This window comes from Dendropsophus ebraccatus, chromosome 6 (assembly GCF_027789765.1).
Source record: "Dendropsophus ebraccatus isolate aDenEbr1 chromosome 6, aDenEbr1.pat, whole genome shotgun sequence".
Lineage (NCBI taxonomy): Eukaryota > Metazoa > Chordata > Amphibia > Anura > Hylidae > Dendropsophus > Dendropsophus ebraccatus.
This window is the reverse complement of record NC_091459.1, coordinates 18,296,390-18,314,771: the sequence shown is the minus strand read 5'-3', so window position 1 is coordinate 18,314,771 and position 18,382 is coordinate 18,296,390. Positions and strand designations below refer to the sequence as shown.

General features: G+C 43.0%; 1 protein-coding gene across 3 annotated transcripts in view; it reads left to right on the top strand.

The window, feature by feature from the left end:
• LMBRD1 (LMBR1 domain containing 1) overlaps positions 1–18,382 on the top strand; it is a 122,865-nt gene that overhangs the window by 63,397 nt on the left and 41,086 nt on the right. For all 3 annotated transcript variants that reach the window (XM_069973481.1, XM_069973480.1, XM_069973482.1), the window contains exons 8-10: positions 7,511–7,636; positions 10,237–10,389; positions 13,076–13,140. In XM_069973481.1, the coding sequence (XP_069829582.1) occupies positions 7,511–7,636; positions 10,237–10,389; positions 13,076–13,140 (344 nt within the window). The remainder of the gene's footprint in view (positions 1–7,510; positions 7,637–10,236; positions 10,390–13,075; positions 13,141–18,382) is intronic.

Here is an 18,382-nt window from a genome sequence, read left to right as displayed (position 1 = left end):
ACCCAGTCACCCCCCCTTCCCCATATACGTTACCTGATCCTGGAGCTCCTTCCTCCTCGGCGTCCTGGCTGGTTGTGAAGTGCGCATGCGCTTCACAACCAGCCAACCCTGGAAAATTTTAAGTGACAGAGACCAATTTGGTCTCTGTCACTGAACTATGATTACTGTGCTAGAAAATATCACAGTAATCATAGTAATACAGTGAAAATGAATGTATAAAGTACAAAAAGTGACAAACATACAAAAAAAATAAAACACACTTTTTATTATAATAATAATTGCAGTTTACTCCCAAATTACCCCTAACCCCCCCCTAGATTGCCCGTAACCACCGCACGTTGCCCGTAACCACCGCACGTTGCCCGTAACCACCGCACGTTGCCCGTAACCACCGCACGTTGCCAGTGACCCCCTCCAGATTGCCTGTAACCACCCCTAATTACATGTACCCACCCCAGATTACCTATAAGCACTTCAGTTTGTCCCAGATTGTCTGTAACCCTTCCAGGTTGCACATAACCCTCCCCAGGTTTCCCGTAATCACGCCAGATTACATGTAACCCCCCAGATTGCACGTAACCACCGCACCTTGCCTCTGACCACGCCACGATGCCTCTGACCACGCCACAATGCCTCTGACCACGCCACGATGCCTCTGACCACCCCACGATGCCTCTGACCACCGCACCTTGCCTCTGACCACCGCACCTTGCCTCTGACCACCGCACCTTGCCTCTGACCACCGCACCTTGCCTCTGACCACCGCACCTTGCCTCTGACCACCGCACCTTGCCTCTGACCACCGCACCTTGCCTCTGACCACCGCACCTTGCCTCTGACCACCTCCAGATTGCGGTGCCCATGCCAGATTACAGGTATCCACCGCAGATTGCCTATAAGAACTTCAGTTTATCCGTAACCACCCCACGTTGCCCGTAACCACCCCAGATTGTCTGTAAGCACTGCAGGTTGCCCGTAACCGCCCCACGTTGCCCGTATCCACCCCAGATTGTCTGTAAGCACTGCAGGTTGCCCGTAACCACCCCAGGTTGCCGTAACCACAGCAGGTTGCCCGTGACCACCCCATGTTGTCCGTAACCACCCCAGATTACCTGTAACCACCCCATGTTGTCCGTAACCACCCCAGATTACCTGTAACCACCTCAGGTTCCCATAACCACCCCTGGTTGCCTGTAACCACCCCACATTACCTGTAATCTAATTTTTTTATTTTATTTTAGTAACTGTGCTATTCTAATAACCATTACTAGCTGCGGTTTTGCTCCAGTAAATTGGCACTCCTTCCCTTCTGAACCCTGCTGTGGGCTCATACAGTGGTTTATGCCCACATATGGGGTACCGTTGTACTCAGGAGAACCTGCGTTACAGATTTTGGGGTACGTTTTCTCTCCTGTTCCTCGTCAAATTGAGAAATTTAAACTAAACCAACATATTATTGGAAAAATTCGAGTTTTTCATTTTTACTGTCTAATTTTGAATACTTTCCTTTAATACCTGTGGGGTCAAAATGCTCACCACACCCCAAAATGAATTCTCTGAGGGGTGTGCTTTCCAAAATGGAGTGACTTATTGGGAGATTTTACTCTGCTGGCACTACAGGGGCACTGCAAACGGACCTGGCGCTCAGAAACTTCTTCAGCAAAATCTGCATTGAAAAAGCTATTTGGCGCACCTTCCCTTCTGAGCCCCGCTGTGTGCCCATACAGTGGTTTACGCCCACATATGGGGTACCGTTGTACTCAACAGAACCTGCGTTACAAATTTTTCTCTCATGTTCCTTTTGAAAATGAGAAACTTTAATCTAAACGTATATATTATTGGAAAATTTTAATTTTCCATTTTTTTACTGCCTAATTGTGAATACTTTCCTCCAGCCCCTGTAGGGTTAAAATGCTCATTATACCCCTAGATTAATTCTTTAAGGTGTGTAGTTTCCAAAATGGGGTCACTTATGGGGGTTTTCAGCGTACCAGACTTCTAAATCCATTTAAAAAAAGAACTGGTCCCTAAAAAAATCAGTTTTGGAAACTTTCACGAAAATGTGATAATTTGCTGATAAATTTCTAAGCCCCATAACACCCTAAAAAAGTAAAATATCTTTACCAAATTATGCCAGAATAAAGAAGACATATTGGTAATGGGACTTAGTAACTAATTTATGTGCTACGACTTTCTTTTTTTAGAAGCAGAGAATTTCAAAGGTCATAAAATGCAAAATGTTTAAATTTTTCATGATATTTTGATGTTTTTCACAAAAAACACAAAGTAGTGACCAAATTTTGCCACTAACATAAAGTGCCATATGTGATCTCAGAATCGCTAGCATACGTTAAAGCATCACTGAGCTATGAGAGCATAAAGTGAGACAGGTCAGATTTTGAAAAATTTGCCTGGTCATTAAGGCCCAAACTAGCTGCAGCACGAAGGGGTTAAAGTTAAAGTTCAAGATACACAAATGACACATAATAGTATAATATAGCTGACTGAGATGAAGATGGCTCTTTGTCCTTGTGAAGTATTATGATAAGCTGAATTCGAGGACAGCTCCTTTCGCATTTCCATATGTTTTACATTCTAGACAGCAGTTGTAAGAACAAAAATTTTTATTCTGGCTGGCATCAGTTACATCTTGTAACTAAGAATTATTGTATTATGTAGTTTTTTACTTTTATAGCTAGGATTTCATATCTAAAGGGTCCTTTTAGGAGAAAAATGCTTTATCGGGTAGGTGCTGCTCATCTGCTTTGAAATTATAGGATATATTTTGTCCAGATCACAGTAGTTTGATGGATAGCTGCTCCTGATAAAGCACTGTATGGCATGAAAAGCAGCTTACTTCCTTTTACATGGAAACTAACAGCAGGTTAGAAGTATCTAACCTTCTATTATGTTCCCATAGAGCAGGAGAGTATGAGAAAGAATGTAGTAGAGATGAGCGAAGCGGGTTCGAGTCGATCCGAACCCGAACGTTCGGTATTTGATTAAATGGGGCTGCTGAACTTGGATAAAGCTCTAAGGTTGTCTGGAAACCATGGATACAGCCAATGACTATATCCATGATTTCCACATAGCCTTAGGGCTTTATCCAACTTCAGCAGCCACCGCTAATCAAATGCCGAAAGTTCAGGTTCGGATCGACTTGAGCATGCTCGAGGTTCGCTCATCTCTAGAAGGTAGTTTTCTTACCTTCATCCTCAGTATTGTCTTCCTGTAATCTTTTGGTTTATTATGTTAGGTGGTTCTGTGCACTGGGGGAGGAACTAGACTTGTTCTTGCACGATCCACCTGCCCTTCTTTACTGTACTGTCATTTACTAAGCTGGTACACTTTACTGACCAGCACTCTTTTAAACAGATGCAGTCAGAAGCCTAATTCTAGTGATTGGTTGGTCTGCCCCGCCCTTCAACTGATCACACACCTAAAGCAACACTTCCCACTCCCCTAAACCATCAGCTGCTTTTAATCCAAGATCTGTCCTGGGGTCCGTTTAGCAGTTGATGCTGTTACTGTCCTTAAAAACAACTTTTAAGTTTCCCATGCCCTAGAACTGTGATGCCCCTCTGTCCCTCCTCCCCGCCCTCCTTATCATTAGGAATGCCCCGGGAAAGATTTCTCCTAATCATCACTTGTCTGAACACTGCACAGGTGCCTTAACTATCCAGCACAGGTGCAGTGTTCGGACAAGTGGTGATTAGGAGAGATCCTACCCAGGGGCATTCCTAATGGTAAAGAGGGTGGGAAGAGGGAAAGAGAGGCGTTGCAAGCCTAGGGCAGGGTTCTCTAGCCCACACAAATTTGACACAAGTTTTAAAAGTTGTTTTTTTAGGACAATAACTGCATCACCTGCCGAATGGAACCCATTTTGGATTAAACACAGCTCTCCGACAGTACAAGTGGTTTGGGGGGCAGATTGTGGGTACAGAGGCGCTTTAAAGCATCACTTCTGAGCCTTGCTGTGATGCTAAGATACAGCTGTAGAATGTGCACCAGCGCTCGATTGTACACTCTCCCGGCTGTATTTTGGGACACATTGCACTGGAGAATAAAAAACATTTTCTCCACTCTGAAAGCACAGGCAATTAGATCAAAATATCGAGTGGTCTTCACCTATCCGCTATCTAGCAGTTTGAAACCTGGATTCTAGCTGAAAGAATTTTTTTTTTTTTTATGCCAGTGTACGCCAGGTACGCCAGTGATTATAGGTAGAGATAACGTAGCAGAGATTTGTTATTTACTTCTATTAAAAAAATCTCAAGTCTTCCAGTACTTATCAGTTGCTGCAGGGTGTATTTTTTTTTTAAAGTCAGAGGTTGCCCACTTGCCTTATACGCTGGCAAATTCTGCTGTTACTTTTAACGTACACAAATGTGGTCAACCATGTTTTTGTGTACGCTAAAAAAAGAGGAAAAAACATGTTTTTGATCCTTGTTTTGCACACAATTGCATCTGTTGTTGCATCCGCTTTTTTTTCGTCCATTTTATTTTTTTCCTTCATAAAACATAAACGTTTAATGGACTTCAAAAACGCAGTGTGTACCCAGCCTTACTTTTTGGTATTTTCATGAATACAGCAATGTACTGTCTGATTCCTCCACAGATACACACAAGTACTGTAAAAATTTCTAAACAGTTTTTTTCCATTGCTTGACTGCTTTCTACCTTCTGTAAGACCAGTACACCAATACAATGAACAACGGATTGAAATTAAAAAGCTTTACACAGCCTCTACATGTTTCAGGGCATGAGAATCCAATAGCCCAATGAACAGTTACACTAAATCTACGGTTAATACAAGTAGAGGGTCCCATGTTAATAAATTAGCCTGTTTTCCAGTATTTAGATGTATGGTTATATTTTTCAGGGCAGTTCAGAAATCAATACTTAACATTGATTGGCTGCTTTAGGCAACAGAGGCTCCTAAGATCTAATATAGGACGTTATTTACGGAAAAGTGAAGTGTAGGATTAAATGCATCCGATATGCTGTTACTCATATGTAAGCAAATCTTATACAGTAAAATTCCTTTAGGGTACAAACCCACTTGACGTATTTTGCTGCGTGAATCAGTCTTAAAAATAAGCAGGCAAAACGCAGGTTGGCTTTATACAATTGTTCTGCGTTAAAATACGCAATTGCGTATTTTTGAAGCGTGAAGCTACATGCGTTTTTCGCACAGGTTGTTAACAACTGATGCTTTGCTAACAACAAGCTTCACGCTTCAAAAATACGCAATTGCGTATTTTAACGCAGAACAATTGTATAAAGCCAACCTGCGTTTTGCCTGCTTATTTTTAAGACTGATTCACGCAGCAAATACGTCAAGTGGGTTTGTACCCTTAATCCCACACATGATATTGCTAATCTGACGTTTGTCCAAAATGGTCTTGTGCTAGGTTAGCAAGAGTTTTTGTTAGTCCTAACCTTGAGTTTTTTGGCAGTCAAGTCCATGGTGGTCATTGGAGTTTGACAGCACTTTCTGGTTTTCTGATGATGATGCATAAAAAAAACTAAGAGAATTCAAACACCTTGAGCTATCAGTGGGCTCACTTGAGGCTTTCTGTACTCCCATGTAACAAAACAAAGAAAACATGCTCCAAATGTTTCCTATTTTATTTGTCAGTTTTTACCTTCTTAAAGGAGAAGTCCAGTGATTTCTAAAAGCTGGCAGGGGAAAAATTGATTACAATTAGAAACTTACCTCGCCCCGTGCCCGCGGTGAGCAGCCGTTGGTCCCCCGCCAGAAGTCATTTTCCTCCAAGTTGTGATGATATGAGACTGGGGAAAATGCCTGTCCTGGCTAATGGATTGGCCGCTTAGCCAATCAGTGACTTGAGCAGTGTACCGCCGCACTTACTGACTGGCTGAGCGGCTTGTCTCTTAGCCAGGTCATAGCTTGGACACCTTGGAGATCCTTAAGCCTGGCGGGGGTCCCGCGGCCTCTCACCACTGGAAGAGGTAAGTTGTTCTTGTAATTACCCCGGCTTTTAGAAATTGCTTGACTTTTCCTTTAATTTATAAATGACGGCATAGATCCATACGCAATTGATTGCAATTCAATGTAATTGACTTTTTATTTTTTATTTAAAAGCTATAGAACAGTACAAGTGATAAACCTCCTAAGTCTACAAGCATTCGTTAAAAAGGATGCACCATCAGGTACATCCTCTTTAATCTGACCCAGGGATGGAACCCGCCGTCACGGGGAAGCTGGTGCCGCGGTCTGTTTTTTGAACCGTGGCCCGGCTCCCGTGTAAGGCGCCCTTCTATCCAAGGGTACCGGGCCGGAGCTGAAGCACAGGAGGCGGGCTTCATTAGAACCAATGGAGCCACGTTCTACCTATGCGATTTTAACGGAGCGGCAGTGGGCATACACCTTGTCGACTGTTTCACTCATACAGGGGAACCCCGGTCTTGTGCTTAGTGGCGTTTCAACAAGAGAGAGCCTTGTTAGAAGACCAAAATAGGCACATCATAGAAATTGTGCTTATGCAACATGGCGCTCTGAATTCTAGGAAAATTCTAGGAGAACGTGCATATGCCTCTTTGTTGCTTGGGAAAATTGGTAATCTTCAGCTAAATGTACATATCTGAAATTTTTTTTTTTACCCTAACGTACAACTGTTTGGTCTAAATTAGAGATGAGCGAACCGGGTTCGAGTCGATCCGAACAATCGGTATTTGATTAGCGGGGGCTGCTGAACTTGGATAAAGCTCTAAGGTTGTCTGGAAAACATGGATACAGCCAATGACTATATCCATGATTTCCACATAGCCTTAGGGCTTTATCCAACTTCAGCAGCCCCCGCTAATCAAATGCCGAAAGTTCGGGTTTGGATGGACTCGCATGCTCCAGGTTCGCTCATCTCTAGTCTAAATGCTTACTACACCACTAGATGAATTCTCTTTCAAAAACAGAATAACTGGTTCTCAGTGTACTGGAACCTCCACGGCAAATAAATATGTGACATGACGTTTCTGGATGAATAGGCTAAAACTCTGACACTCCTTGGGGGAGATTTATCAAACGTGGTGTACAGGGAAACTGACCCTGTTGCCCCAGCAACCAATCAGATTCCATCTCTCATTCCTCACAGACTCTTTGGAAAATGAAAGGTGGAATCTGATTGGTTTGATAAATCTCCCCCGATAATTTTACAAAAAGTCTTCCCAGAAGAGTGGGAGCTCCTGTATCCACAAAGAGGGGACGATTTCCTGTTTACTACCTATGGATTTAGAACGGGACGTTCTAACGTAAACTGTAGGTGTCGCATACATTCGTACATAGACACACATTATGTGAACAAAAGTAGTATGTGCGTGTGTGTGTATTGCTTTTTTGGACTCCTGTATACTGTGCACTCAACCAAAGAAACTTTTTTTTCTTTTAAAATAGATAAAATAACTTTTTGCCTGAGATGTTGATCTTCCGAAATCATTTCTGTGAACTGGTTAAATGAACATGGTCTTTTCCTTTCACCTTTTGTTCTAGGCTTATGGGATGTCTGCACTGCCTTTAAACTTGTTTAAAGGTACAAGAAATGTGCATTATGAACGTTTGGAAACCACGGAAGATATTGAAGATGTGAATCTGGAAATTGAAAGACTCCGATCAAAGGTAAGGCTCCTGCGTATTCTTGTTCTTCCTGCAAACAATTGACAGGTAATTTGTTTTACTCCCATTGATGATGTCCAGTAGTTAAGTCATATCTATAATTCATCTTAAATGAACAAGGGCTGTAAAGAGAGTTTGTTAAATTATTGATGCCATTTCTTGCTTCTATAACTCTGCGTCCTGTAGTGTTTCTGACAATACTAGCGCTGCTGATGTTTTGATCAGGGAAGTTGTTAGTCTGTTATTACAACAAAGTCATATATATATATGTTGCAGTGAAATGACAGAATCCAGGGATTTGATCAAATCCCAGGAAATGAAGGAATGAATGCGCCGTTCCATCATTTCCCTAGCCATTTGATCAAATCACTGACCCCTTTCAGGGAAATGATGGAATAAACGATCGATGAGTCGTCCGGCTATATGTTTGGAGGCGGACGGGGGAGCTGGGCAGCACACCTCCCCGGCAGGCATATGGCGGCGGCGGACAGGGAGCAGAGCGGACAGGCCGGGGAAGCAGGAGGCATGTTGCAGGGCGGGGCGAACGGGACTCGAGGTAGACTGGGAGCGGAGCGGCACACCTCCCAGCAAGTGTATGGGGTGAACGGGAAGAGGACAGGCCGGGGGAGCAGAAGGCGTGTAGCAGGGGAAATGAGCAGAACGGAGAGGCAGTGGAGGTGAACAGGGAGCAGAGCAGACAGGCTGGGGGGAGCAGAGATGCGATGCAATGAGCGAATTCTATCTTGCAGGGGGAAATGATAGAGTTCATTCCATCACTTTCCTGAAAGGGGTCAGTGATTTGATCAATTCCCTAGGGAAATGATGGAACGGCGCAGTCATTTAATTATTTCCCGGAATTTGATCAAATCCCTGTTTCTATTATTTTACTGCAACATGTATGTATGTATATATTATGTGTATGTAGTGGTCGCATCATAAACTTACACTTATCCTACCTGTAATCAGGAATTAATATAAATAGCTTTATTCTTCTACAGTCCAGCTATATCTCCCCCCCCCCCCCCCCAACTGTTATACTGTTTTTCCAATAAGCCAGCAGCCTTGCTTTGCCTAATCCTGTCACTGCTAGGAGTGATTAAAGGGAATGTGTTATCAGGAAATGATTTATTTTTTATATAATGTTTTTATGTTAAACCATATATTTTTTAAGAATTTTTGGAGACTTTCTTTTTTTTTCTAATTTTAAATTTTCGATCTATTATAAAATTCTAAAATCTTGCTATTTAAGCAGAGACTTCCGGTTGTCTGTCGTGATAAGAGGAGGTTGCTGTAACGTGATCTGTACAGCATTACAGCGTCATGACACCAGTAGGTAGTTGCCATCAATACAAGACAATAGCAGCTCCCTGTGGAATGACCTTTTCAAAGGTCACAGAGCGCATCATGATGTTTTTACATTCATCTCAAGGGGACAGAGTCTGTCTGTTGTCTATGTCCATGAGTCTTGCCGTAAAGCATGTCACTAAATGCAGTTAAAAACAGCAAATAGTTTAAAAAAAAAAAAAGAAAATAGAAACAGGTTGGAATAAAAGAACCAGTTTTAGTATCTGGCTCTAATCAGTAAAAGAAAATTTAGGTGTCACATTCCCTTTTAAAGGGGTTGTCCGGCGAAAAAAATTATTCACAGAATAACACACATTACAAAGTTATACAACTTTGTAATGTATGTTATGTCTGTGAATGGCCCCCTTCCCCGTGTCCCACCACCCCCACCCGTGTACCCGGAAGTGTGGTGCGCTATACATTACCTGTCACGTGCCGACCACGGTCTCCGATCCTCAGCAGTGACGTCTTCTTCGGGAGGCCAGCGGATCTTCCCGAGTGCTGGCCGCCCTCTGCAGCGTCATCCGAAGCTCAGCCGCGATTGGCTGAGCATAACTGTGCTCAGCCAATCGCGGCTGAGCAGCTGATGACGTGGCCGCGTCATCAGCCGCTCAGCCGCGATTGGCTGAGCACAGTTATGCTCAGCCAATCGCGGCTGAGCTTCGGATGACGCTGCAGAGGGCGGCCGGCACTCGGGAAGATCCGCCGGACTCACGAAGAAGACGTCACTGCTGACGATCGGAGACCGTGGACGACACGACATGCGGTGAGTATAATGCACCACACTTCCGGGTCTAGCGTGGGTGGGGGGAAACACGGGGAAGGGGGCCATTCACAGACATAACATACATTACAAAGTTGTATAACTTTGTAATGTGTGTTATTCTGTGAATAATTTTTTATCGCCGGACAACCCCTTTAAGCTTTTAAATTACCAACCTTTGGTTGTTCACACTTCAACATTGGGAAAATACCACCTAATGTACTCATAGGCTTCTCTCCATATTTGCATCAAAATATTTAGTAAAAGAAAAAAAAAAAAAAAGCAGATGCTTGTTTTTATCCTTCTCAATAACTTTGGCTGCTGGATCTGTATCGCGTTTATTCTACACCAGTATGTCTATATTTTCTTACTACTAAACTTCAGCTGCTGTACACTGGTTGAGTTTGTAAACTTGTAATACTCTGTTCTAGTCTTCCGTGTGAAAGGCATGTATTATTGATGCCTCCTTTATTATTCTTTTTTCTTTAAATCTTAGTGCAGAGATGGAAGGCCACTGTCAAGTAAGGACAGAAAAAATCTTTATAAACTTCAAGAAAAATTGCGAACATTGCAGCGGAAAGAAAGACATCTTGAATCTCATGAAAAGAGGGTCTGGATAAAGTGTTGCAGCATCATGCGACCGTTTAAGGTAAAACTTTTTAAAGAGTCACTTGTCAGCAGGTTTATGGTGTCCTATCTCAGGGTAGCATAAACTAATGACCGAGAAGCTGAACAGAATGATGTATCACTTACATTGTTCGGTGCAGCTGATCCAGAGCTATCCTCCTGAATAACATGGACAATAAGTAGTCCTCTCCATTATGTGCATGAGCCCAGTAGTCCTGGATATTCATGAAAAGCACTTACTCCACCCACCAGCTGCTGATTGGCAGAAATCTATCCATGCTGTGTATAGGCAGTAACTGTCAATCTGCAGCGGGGGGAGGGGTGTGGCAAGAATCCTATTCTCCTGCATATTAGGAGAAAGGCTAAACAGAATGTAATACACTGATCAACCAAGCATCAACCAAGTGACATATTCCCTTTTTAAATGCTTTGAATAATAAGAGCATAAGGAGGACAGCTCTCATGTAGGAATTTGGGTTCATTGTTCCACCTCTGTTTGTGTACTTCATTCCATGTCTATAGAAATGTCCGTTCGGTGTCGAGATCTTTCTTTCTTCCACAAAATTTTCTTGCTGTAGAGTAAAGCCTAATTTTACCGCAAACCAAAATATAATTTCCTTATAAATTCCTAGTTGTGCTATCCTAATAAACGACAATTAATGTACTGTGTGCATGTGTTTAATCGGCCACAGTGATTCCCCAGGTGCCATCTACAATTTCCCAGTGGCATCTACAATAACTGCCCTGATCAGCCATAGCGTTAAAGCCACCACTCTAATATTATGTAGGCCCCTTGGCTGACAAAACACGTGACCTGTCATAGATTTCATAAGACCTTTTAAAATTCCCATGGACATTATTCCTGAGATATTAGCCGTCATTATCTATGAGCGTCGGACTCGTCTGATGCGCGTGCGTCGGGGGGGTTGGGGGGCCGGGTTTCAGCTGTCCGGTCCAGAGGGGGGGTGCCGGTGCTGATATCCGTGTGGGGCGGGGGAGGAGGCAGGGGTGCCAGTGGTTGGGGGGGCTGGCGGGCTCTCACTTATCCGGAATCACGGGCACTTTATCCGGAATTCAGGATAAAAATAGGACGTGTCCTATTTTTTCTGGATCTGTTTTCCGGAACGGACACCCTTCCGGAAAAATCCGGAAGGGTGTCCGTGACTAAAGTGTATGGGTCCGGAAATCCGGATGGTTTTTCCGGACGTGTGAAGGGGGGCCTTTTGGACTACTAAACTTCTTAATAGTGTTACCTAAAGTACAATAGCAGTCCTTTCCTAAGATAAATTGAGTAGGGGAATGATGCTGAGCCACCGTGTTGCTATGTGATACAACTATGTACAGTAGGTACATTTAGCCAGAAACTAAAAAGACAAATTCATCAAGGTATAAAACACGTGTGCTGAGTTACAAATGACCAACAACAGAGTTGGTAGCTTAAAATGATTCCGACATAGCACAAAATTATTCCACAAAAATATATATGTAATTTGGCAAATAATAAGCTATATCTGTACCAAACGGCAAGTAATAAAACAATACATAGTGTCAGTTAATAGAGATGAGCAAACCGGGTTCGGGTTGTAGTTGATCCGAACCTGAACGTTCGGCATTTGATTAGTGGGGGCTGCTGAACATGGATACAGCCAATGACTATATCCATGTTTTCCACATAGCCTTAGGGCTTTATCCAAGTTCAGCAGCCAGCGCTAATAAAATGCCGAAAGTTCGGGTTCGGATCGACTTGAGCATGCTCCAGGTTCGCTCATCTCTAATAGTTAACTCTTCTGCCAAAGCAGGAGGTCAGCTCTGCAGCACCACGTGCTAATGTAATATATGTGTGAGGAAGTATGTTGGCCTGTCCAGGCCCCATACATAACTAACTACAATGAGCTGAATGTTTGGTCACCTGTCTTACAGCCAGCATTAAAGCAACTCTGTACCCTGTACCAAACTCTGCTTCCCCAAACCACTTGTACCTTCAAATAGCTGCTTTTAATCCTAGATCTGTCCTGGGGTCTGTTCTGCAGGTGATGCAGTTATTGTCCTAAAAAACAACTTTATAAACTTGCAGCCCTGTGTCAAATTAGTGTGACCTAGAGTGTGTATGCCCTAGGATTGCACCACCTCTCCATCCCTCCTCCCCACCCTCCTCCATTATTAGGCATTCCCCAGGCAGTATTTTTCCTATTAATCTCCTGTCTGAACAGTACACAGTTGCCTTAACAATCCAGCACATGTGCAGTGTTCACACAGGTGCTGAATAGAAGAAATTGTTCTGGGGGCTTTCCTAATGATGAGGAGGATGGGGAGCAGGGACGGATGGTTGTAGCAATCCTAGGACATGGGTACTCTAGGCCACACCAATTTGACACAGGGCTGCAAGTTTTAAATTTGTTTTTTTAGGATAATAACTGCATCACCTGCTGAACGGATCCCAGGACAGATCTTGGATTAAAAGCAGCTATCCGAAGGTACAAGCAGCCAGGAGGGGCCAGATTTTGGGTACATAGTCGCTTTAAGGTTTTTTTTTTTTTAATCTCTTGTGTAATAGAATCAGACCACTCAGGCCATTGTTGATGCTGAACTACTGGCATGTTTGAATGAATACAATTGGAGTATTCTGTAGTATGGGTACCAGTTTAGTTTTAACTAATTAAAAACTTGTAACAATGTAACAATTTTTTTTTTCTATTTCTTTCTTACAGATTATGTGGGGTCTATTCCTTATTCTTGTTGCCATTTTGATCATAGTATCCCTTTTTCTTTCTAAGTAAGTGTATAATATTTTGGATTTGTTTTTTTTCTTTGAGGATTATGAACATACGTATGTATGACTGTAAAGCATAGTAGTACAATGTACTGAATTTCTGTGCAGCTGAGGTTTATGGGGGCATTGCTGTTCATAAAGATGAATTATGAACCTCTATATAGACCTATCATGAGGGGTTTTCTGGGAAGCATGTTGAGTAGACCTAACCCAGAAGCACTGCACATCCATTTTTTGTTTTTAAATTACCTCCCTCCCTGAGCGTGTGTGTATGTATGTATATATATATATATATATATATATATATATATATATATATATATATATATATATATATATATATATATATATATATATATATATATATATATAATATATTGTGTGTGTGTGTGTGTGTGTATATATATATATATATATATATATATATATAATTATATTAATGTATACATACATACATACATTTGCACTGTTTCATATTTTTTTTTTTTTTTTTTTTTTTTTTTTTAGTATAACAAACTATATTCACTATATTACTATGATATTTTCTATCACAGTAATCATAGTTCAGTGACAGAGACCAAATTGGTCTCTGTCACTTTAAATTTTCAGAGATGGCTGGTTGTGGAGCACACGCGCACTTCATAACCAGCCAGGACGCCGAGGAGGAAGGAGCTCCTAGGATCAGGTGAGTATATGGGGTCCCCGATCACTGCCCCATGCTCTCCGCTACCTCCGGTGGCGGAGAGCATGGGGCTTTCATTCATTTTTCTTTTTTGATCACTGTGAACAGACATTAGTGGACCCTTGGCCCATTCTGTAGATCTCACTCTTATCGACTGAATGAGTATGCTGTATTGTTTTTTTTAAGTAGATTTTTTTCTGCTGCAAGCGGGTGGGGGTTTCAGGAGCGTATTTTACAGTAAATCGCTGTTCTGTGCAAAATCTGCCTCATGTTAATATTCTACCCCAACAACAACTTCTAAATCGCACATAAATATGTTCTCTTTTGTACCAAAGAATTGCATACACACAAGCGTGTCATACCCACGGCTGTACTCATAAGCCAGGGCCCCGATACGGAGATCGACGGGGAAACAGAGGTCTGAACCCCTCAATCTTACATGTCCCGTATACTGTTGATTGGGGACAAGTTAAAGCGACTTTGTACCCACAATCTGACCCCTCCCAAACCACTTGTACCTTCGGATAGCTGCTTTTAATCCAAGATCTGACCTGGGGTCCGTTCGGCAGGGGATGCAGTTATTCTCATAAAAACAACTTTTAATCCTACAGCGCTGTGTCTAACGGCCGGGGCTTACATTTGTATTTGCATTAGACTGGCACACCCTCTCTGTCCTTCCTCCCCACCCTCCTCATCATTAGGAATGCTCCAGGCAGATTGCTTTCTATTCCCCACCTGTGTGTATAATGAACATGGGCTGGATCGTTAATACACCTGTGCAAAGCTCAAACAGCAGTAAATGTTTCTGGATCATTCCTAATGATGAGGGTGGGGAGGAAGGACTGAGAGGTGGTGCCAGCCTAATGCATATACAAATGTTAGACACAGCGCTGCAGGATTAAAAGTTGTTTTTATGACTATAACTGCATCCCCTGCCAAACGGACCCCAGGACAGATCTTGGATTAAAAGCAGCTATCCCAAGGAAGTCGCTTGGGGGGTACAGATTGTGGGTACAGAGTCGCTTTAATTTTGCCTTGACAACCTCTTTAACTACTTAACGACAAAGGGTGTAAATTTACGCCCTATTGCCAGTAAGGGGGTTCAGAACGGGGCCGTGCGGCGACCCTGCTCTGAACCGGTCCGATTGCCGTGCCCGCTAATCAGGTAATCAGATGCAGCTGTCAAAGTTGACAGCTGCATCCGATTACCGGATGCAACCGTACCCTGGTGTCTAGTGGCGGAGATCGCCCCCCGGGACGTTGTCACGGAGGAGCAATCTCTGTATCTTCAGCCGGCCGGAGTCTCCGCCAAGATGGCGCTGATCCCGCCTCGGCACTCGTTTGTTTTCGGCGGCAGCAGCCGAAAGCAAACGAGTGCCTATCTCATCAATCTATGCTGTATAAGTATACAGAGTGTATAGACTAGAAGTCCCCCAGGGGGGCTTCTAGTATAAGTGTAAAAAAAAAAAAAAAAAAAAATAGTGGTGTTGTCAATAATAAAAAGTTCCCCCTCTTCTAATAAAAGTCTGAATCACCCCCTTTTTCCCAGGTTATAAAGAAATAAACATGTTTGCTATTGCCGCATGCGTAATCGCCCAAAGTGTTAATTTATCACATTCCTGATCTCACACAGTAAACGGCGTAAGCGCAAAAAAAATCCCAAGTGGAAAATTGCGCATTTTTGGTTGCATCAAATCCAGAAGAATTGTAATAAATGATCAAAAAGTCGCATATGCGCAATCAAGGTACTGATAGAAAGTAAACATCATGGCGCAAAAAATGAAACCTCACACTGCCCCATAGAATAAAGGATAAAAGCGCTATAAGCCTGGGAATGGAGCGATTATAAGGAACATATATTTGTTAACAATTCGAGAAGAGCGAACCGGGTTTGAGTCGATCCGAACCCGAAGGTTCGGCATTTGATTAGCGGTGGCTGCTGAACTTGGATAAAGCTCTAAGGTTGTCTGGAAAACATGGATACAGCCAATGACTATATCCATGATTTCCACATAGCCTTAGGGCTTTATCCAACTTCAGCAGCCACCGCTAATCAAATGCCGAAAGCTCTGGTTCGGATCGAGCATGCTCGAGGTTCGCTCAACTCTATTAACAATGGTTTGATTTTTTTTTTTTTTACAGGTCATCAGATAAAATAAAAGTTATACATGTTATATTTATCATTTTAATCGTAACGACTTGATGAACATGCATAACAAGTCAGTTTTACCCCAGGGCGAATGGCGTAAAAACAAATACCCCCCCAATTAAAAAGTGTTTGGTGTTTTTTTTTTTTGCAATTTCACCACAGATTTAATTTTTTTTCTGGTTTCACAGTGTACTTTATGAAAAAATCCAGCCTGTCATTGCAAAGTACAATTAGTAGTGCAAAAAATAAGGGCTCATGTGGGTTTCTAGGTGGAAAAATGTAAGTGCTGCGGCCTTTTAAGCACAAGGAGGAAAAAACGAAACCGCAAAAATCGAAATTGGCTCTGTCCTTAAGGGGTTAAAGAAGTACTCCAAGCTAGGGATTTTTTCTGACTATGGCTGGGAAGGAGGTGGATGAGGGCAACGACGTCCACTTGCCTTACCGGTTCCAGGGCCAGGTCTTGGATCGCACTGCTCTGGTCCGCGCTGCCCGGCCGCTTCCTGTCTCTGACATGGGCTTGAGATGTGATGTTTCAAGCCCACTCAGCTAGTCAAAAGGACGCTGGTTGACCTCAGGGAGATCAACCAAAACACCGCAGAGACACCATCACGTGTCTCAACGTCGGTGTATTCTAGAACATTGCCCCCTGGGAAATCAAATATGCAAAAGAACACTGCAGAGACACCATCACATGTCTCGACGTCAGTGAACTAGCCAGACCTTCCCTCCGGGAGGGAACAACCAAGCCAAAGGCGTTCTCCAGTCAAGGAAACTCAGCCAGTCTTTGACAGAGGTGGGATCCCGTCTCTGCCACTAACTGGTTGACCGGGCTTAAAACATCACGCCTCAAGCCCACGTCAGAGACCAGGAAGCGGGTAGGGAGCGGCCGGGCTGGAAAGGGGAGGTAAGTGGACGTCTTTGCCCTCATCCACCTCCTCCCTGGCCATAGCCAGAAAAGCCCCCTAGCCTTGAGTACCCCTTTAAAGGGGGCAATGCATGGTCTCTGATTAATTTCTGATGGTAAAGTGGTTTTCTCACTTGGCTTTGGTGTATTTGCTATTCTTTGTATAACAAAACAACCCAATTTCCCAATATAATTCCTGTTGCTGTTCCTAGATCAGTCATTCAGTAGGAACATTCCTTGTTTATTTATCAAGGGAGAAAGAAATCTGTTGCTGGTCATACGATGGACACGTAGGTGCACAGCTTGTTAGGAAACGCTGACTTTCATACACCTAAAGTCACTGTCATGCATCAAGGACTCCTTTTTATTGTATTGAATGACTGTGAGTAGAAGATATATTCGTAAATTGTACGGCTTTCTATACAAGAAATAACATTTCTTAAACTAGAACTCTTTAAAAAAAAATTGAAAAACCTTAAAGCACAGGTTATCTGCTGTACACATTTCATTGTCTTGTATCAAAGCAAGACTGCATTACCCTGTTTTTTGTTGTTTTTATAATTTTTTTATGAAAAATAAAGTGACTCAGTACCCACAATATGCCCCCCCCAAGCGCTTGTACAGTCGGATAGCTGCTTTTAATCCAAGATCTGTCCTAGGCTCTGTTCGGCAGGTGATGCAGTTGTCGTTATAAAAAACAACTTTTAAACTTTCAGCCCTGTGTCAAATTGTCCTGGCCTAAAGTGTCTGTGCCCTAGGCCTGCACCACCTCTCCGTCCCTCCTCCTCGCCCTCTTCTTCAGTAGGAACGCCCCTGGCAGAATTTCTCCTAATTACAACTTTTCTAAACACTGCACATGTGCCTTAGCTACCCAGCACATGTGCAGTGTTGAGGCAATTGATGAATTGGAGAAATCCTGCCTGGGGCATTCCTAATGGTGAAGCGTAGGGAGGGAGAGGTGGTGCGGGCCTAGGGCCCAGACACTCTAGGCCACGCCAATTTGACTTTGACAATCGGCTGCAAGTTTAATAGTTTTTTTTTTTTTTCTTTTACAACAATAACTGCATCACCTGCCGAACGGACCCCAGGACAGATCGTGGATTAAAAGCAGCTATCTGACTGTAGAAGCGGTTGGGGGGGGGGGGGGGGTAGATTGTGCGTACAGAGTCACAGTTAAGCAGCTTTTTAATATATTTTATCCCTCTCCATTTTCAAGGTTTATTTGCATTCGCTGAACGCAAAATTATTGTTCCCATCCAGATGCTTTAAACCCGTCCTGGTGGCGGCCAGATGACGTGGGGGTAGGGCTAGTTTCCAGGGAATGCTGTGCTATGCAGTACTGAGCCTCTGCATATCGGCAAGAGAGATATAGAGGGAGAGCGAGAGATTATCTAACTATTTAATGGTTGTAGCATATTAGCAAATAAGCCGTAATGTGACCGTAGTAATTGAGAGTCTACTACTTTTATTACTTTACATCACAAAATATTATACCACCTAGGCCAAGGAT